Source organism: Empidonax traillii, unplaced genomic scaffold (genome assembly GCF_003031625.1).
Source record: "Empidonax traillii isolate 1590-97213 ecotype Southwest subspecies unplaced genomic scaffold, ASM303162v1 scaffold2419:size40576, whole genome shotgun sequence".
In the NCBI taxonomy this organism is placed as follows: Eukaryota; Metazoa; Chordata; class Aves; order Passeriformes; family Tyrannidae; genus Empidonax; species Empidonax traillii.
Window position 1 is genome coordinate 3,078 of NW_020957612.1, and position 4,258 is coordinate 7,335.

At 63.0% G+C, this 4,258-nt stretch overlaps 1 protein-coding gene across 1 annotated transcript in view; it reads right to left on the reverse strand.

Moving 5' to 3' along the window:
* LOC114071915 (antigen peptide transporter 1-like) overlaps positions 1–4,258 on the reverse strand; it is a 10,247-nt gene that overhangs the window by 2,394 nt on the left and 3,595 nt on the right. The window contains exons 6-9 of the mRNA XM_027909797.1: positions 3,463–3,605; positions 3,253–3,418; positions 2,484–2,714; positions 620–793 (exon numbers count right to left, since the gene is read on the reverse strand). Coding sequence (XP_027765598.1) covers positions 620–793; positions 2,484–2,714; positions 3,253–3,418; positions 3,463–3,605 — 714 coding nt within the window. The remainder of the gene's footprint in view (positions 1–619; positions 794–2,483; positions 2,715–3,252; positions 3,419–3,462; positions 3,606–4,258) is intronic.

Sequence of the window (4,258 nt, forward strand, 5' to 3'; positions counted from 1 at the left end):
GGGGGGGGGGGCACGGGGACCTGCTGGGGACACAGCGGTGACCCAGGGGTGGTGGCAGAGGACAGCAGGGGTGGCCGTGGGGACCCGTGAGGGACAGAGGGTGACATGGTAGTGACCACGGTGACACAGGGGGAGGCACTGGTGACTCTGGGGTGGCACTGGGGACTCGTTGGGAACCCACTGGAGACCTGGGGGTGGCCATGGAGACCCGCTGGTGACCCACTGATGACCCCGGGGTGGCCCAGGGGACATGTGGGTGACGCAGGAGTGGCCGTGCAAACCTGCTGGGGACCCAGGGGTGACCCGGGCACAGCACTGGAGGCCTGGGGGGTGACTCAGGGGTGGCCCGGGGTGTCACCTTGTCACTGCAAGGCAGGACCTGCACAGGGGGGCTCAGGGGGTGTTTGGTGACAGGGGGCGGCAGTGGAGACCAGGGGGTGATTCGGGGGTGGCAGTGGGGACCCAGGGGTGGCAGTGGGGACTCGGGGTGACCCAGGGGTTACCCGGGGGTGACCCGAGGGTGGCAGTGGGGACCCAGGGTGACCCGGGGGTGACCTGGGGGTGGTAGTGGGGACCCGGGGGTGACCCGGGGGTGGCCATTGTGACCCGGGGGTGTCACCTGTCGCCGCAGGGCGGGGTCGGCGTGGGGGCCCAGGGGGGTCCCATCCAGCAGCACGGCCCCGGCCGCCAGGGGGCGCACTCCCAGTGCGGCCAACGCCAGGGAGCTCTTCCCGCCGCCAGGGGGCGCCAGCACCGCCACGAGCTCCCCGGGACGCACGGACAGAGACACCCCCTGGAGGCGGGAATGGGATGGGATTGGGATCGGGATCGGGAATGGGATCGAACTGGGAATGGGATTGGACCGGGAACAGGATCAGACCGGGAATGGGAACAGGAACAGGAACAGGATCGGATTGGGAATGGGAACGGGAATAGGAATGGGAATGGGATCGAACTGGGAAAGGGAATGGGAATGGGAATGGCAGGAGAGGGGACGGGATCAGACTGGGAATGGGATTGGGAAAGGGAATGGGAACGGGATGGGGATGGCATCGAACCGGGAATGGGAACGGGATTTTACCGGGAATGGGAACGAGATTGGGATTGAATCAGGAATGGGAATGGACCAGGAATGGGAACGAGATTGGGACTGAATCGGGAATGGGAACGGACCGGGAATGGGATTGGGATCGCACTGGGAATGGGAACGGCATGAGAGGGGATGGGATGGAACGGGGAATGGGATTAGGATGAAACCAGGAATGGGAATGATGTGAGAGGGGATGGGATCGAACTGAGAATGGGAATGGGATCGTACTGGGAATGGGAACATACCGGGAATGGGATTGGGAATGGCGGGAGAGGGGATGGAACCGGGAATGGGATCGTACCAGGAATGGGAACAGGATTGTACAGGAATGGGAACAGGACTGCACCAGGAATGGGATTGGGATTGTACTGGGAATGGGAACAGGATTGTAGCGGGAATGGGATTAGGATCGCACTGGGAATGGGAACGGTGGGAGAGGGGATGGGATGGAACTGGGAATGGGACTGGTGGGAACAGCAGGACAGGGGATGGGGATGACAGTAGGAATGGGATGGGGATGGCACCAGGAATGGGATTGGGATCATACTGGGAATGGGAATGGCAGGAGAGGGGATGGGGATGGCACTGGGAATGGGAACAGCAGGAACAGGGATTGCACCAGAAATGGGGATCACACCAGGATCAACGGGAGAGGGGACGGCCATGGGAACAATGGGAGATCGCAATGGGAATGGCAACCTCCCTGGGAATAATGGGGATCACACTGGGAACAAAGGGTATCTCACTGGGAATAATGGGGATCACACTGGGAATACTGGGAACAAAGGGGATCACACTGGGAACAAAGGGGATCTCCCTGGGAATAATGGGGATCACATTGGGACAGGGATTGCACCAGGAGAGGGGATCCCACTTGGAATGGGGAGAGCACCAGGATAGGAGATGGCACTTCCATGTGAACCCTGTCCCTGTGTCCCCAGCCTGTCCCCTCACGTCCCCCATATCCCCACTGTGTCCCCCCATATCCCTACCCTGTCTCCATGTCCCCCCACACCCCTATGTCCCATCCGTGTCCCTCATGTCCCCATGTCACCTCCCACACCCCCCATGTCCCATCCACATCCCCCTATGTCCCTCACCTCCCCTCCATGTCCCGTGTCCCTCATCTCCCTCATCTTCCTCCACATCCCCTCATGTCCCCCCATGTCCCCATGTCCCATCCGTGTCCCCCCACATCCCATCCATGCCCCCCTATGTCCCCATGTCCCACCTGTGTCCCCCCCATGTCCCATCCGTGTGCCCCCCATGGCCCCACATCCCATCCGTGTCCCCCATGTCCCATCCGTGTCCCCCCCATGTCCCATCCATGTCCCCCCATGTCCCCACATCCCCTCGTGTCCCCCCAAGTCCCCCCATGCCCTCCCCATGTCACCTTGAGGATGGGCTCGGCCCGCCCGGGGTAGGTCACGGTGACATCCTTGAGACACAGTCCCGGCGTGCTGGAGCCCCCCTGGTCCCCGGGGGTGACAGGGGACGGTGTCCCCAGCGCTGTCACCTTCTTGGCCTCGTCCAGCAGCTCCAGGAGCGTCTCAGAGGAGCCAACGGCCTTGGCCAGGACCGGGAGGTGCAACAGCAGCGACTGGGGACACGGGGACACCGGGGTCTTTGAGGGACATGGGGGGACATGGGGACATTGGGGGGCTTGGAGGGACATGGGCATGGGGACAGGGGTGGGGACACAGCCAGGCAGGGACTGGGGACATGGGGACATCGGGGGGGCTTTGAGGAGGTGTGGGGGACACAGGCGTGGGGACAGGGATGGAGACACAGCCAGAAAGGGTTGGGGACATGGATGGGGATACAGCAGGGGGGACACTGGGGATGTGGAGGGGGACATGGCTGGGACAGGCATGGGGACATGGATGGGGACACAGGGACACAGCAGGGTATGGGGATACCCAGTGGGGACAGGGGTGGGGACACAGGGACACAGCAGGGGATGGGGGGAGACAGTGGGGACAAGAATGGGGACAGAGGGACACGGCAGGGGACAGGGAGGCCCTGTGGGGACATGGCAGTACACACTGAGACACAGTGAGGGGACACAGGGAGGACCTGAGGACATGGAGGGGACACATCTGGGCTGGGGTGGGGATAGAGGGGACAGGGATGGGGACGTGGCCAGGAGGACAAGGGAATACGGTTGGGAGGGTGTGGGGACACGGGGACATGAGAGGGGGACATGGGAGGACAGTGACATGGGGAATAATGGGGTTGGGGACAGGATAGGGACACATTGGGGACATACTGGGGACACACGGGGGACAGGTTGGGGACACATTGGGAATGGGTTGGGGACACAGTGGGAAGGGGTTGGGGACACAGCAGGAAGGGGTTGGGGACACAGTGGGGACACGCTCCTCACCTCCACGGCCCTGGTGAACTGCAGGTGGCACATGAGGATGGTGACCAGCTCCCCAGGGGTCATGGTCCCCAAAGCCACCAAGTGTCCCCCCCCGAGGAGCAGCCCCAGCTTCAGGACCAGTGTGGGGAACTGGGGACATGGGGACACACAAAGTCATAGGGTGTCACCCCAGCCCCGTGTTCCTGTGTCCCCCAATCCCATGCCATCACATCCCCATGTCCCCAGCCCCTGTCACCACATCTCCCATCCCTGTGCCATCATGTCCCTGTGACCCCAGGCCCCGTCACCACATCTCCCATCCCTGTGCCATCATGTCCCTGTGACCCCAGCCCCCCGTCACCACATCTCCCATCCCTGGGCCACCCACCCCTGTGTGTCCCCATGTCCCCTGTCTCCATAACCCCCTGTCCCCATGGCCCCCACCCCCCTCCCACTTCAATCTCATGTCCCCTGTCCCCCATGTCCCTCAGCCCCCTGCCACATGTCCACCATCCCTGTGCCCCCTTTCCCTGTGTTCCCTGTCCCCCATGTCTCCATCTCCATGCCACCGCATCCAGTGTCCCCCAGCTCCCTGTTGCCATGTCCCCCTGTCCCCTGTTACAATGCCACCCTGTCCCCATGACCCTCAGCCCCACATGCCACCCGTCCTCACATCCCTTTTCTCCGGATCACCACGACCTCATGTCCCCCGGCCCTTTGCCAACCCACCCAATGTCCCCATCTCTGGGTCACCCTGCCCCTTGTCCCCACCCCTCTGCCACCCTGTCCTCATCCCTGTGTCC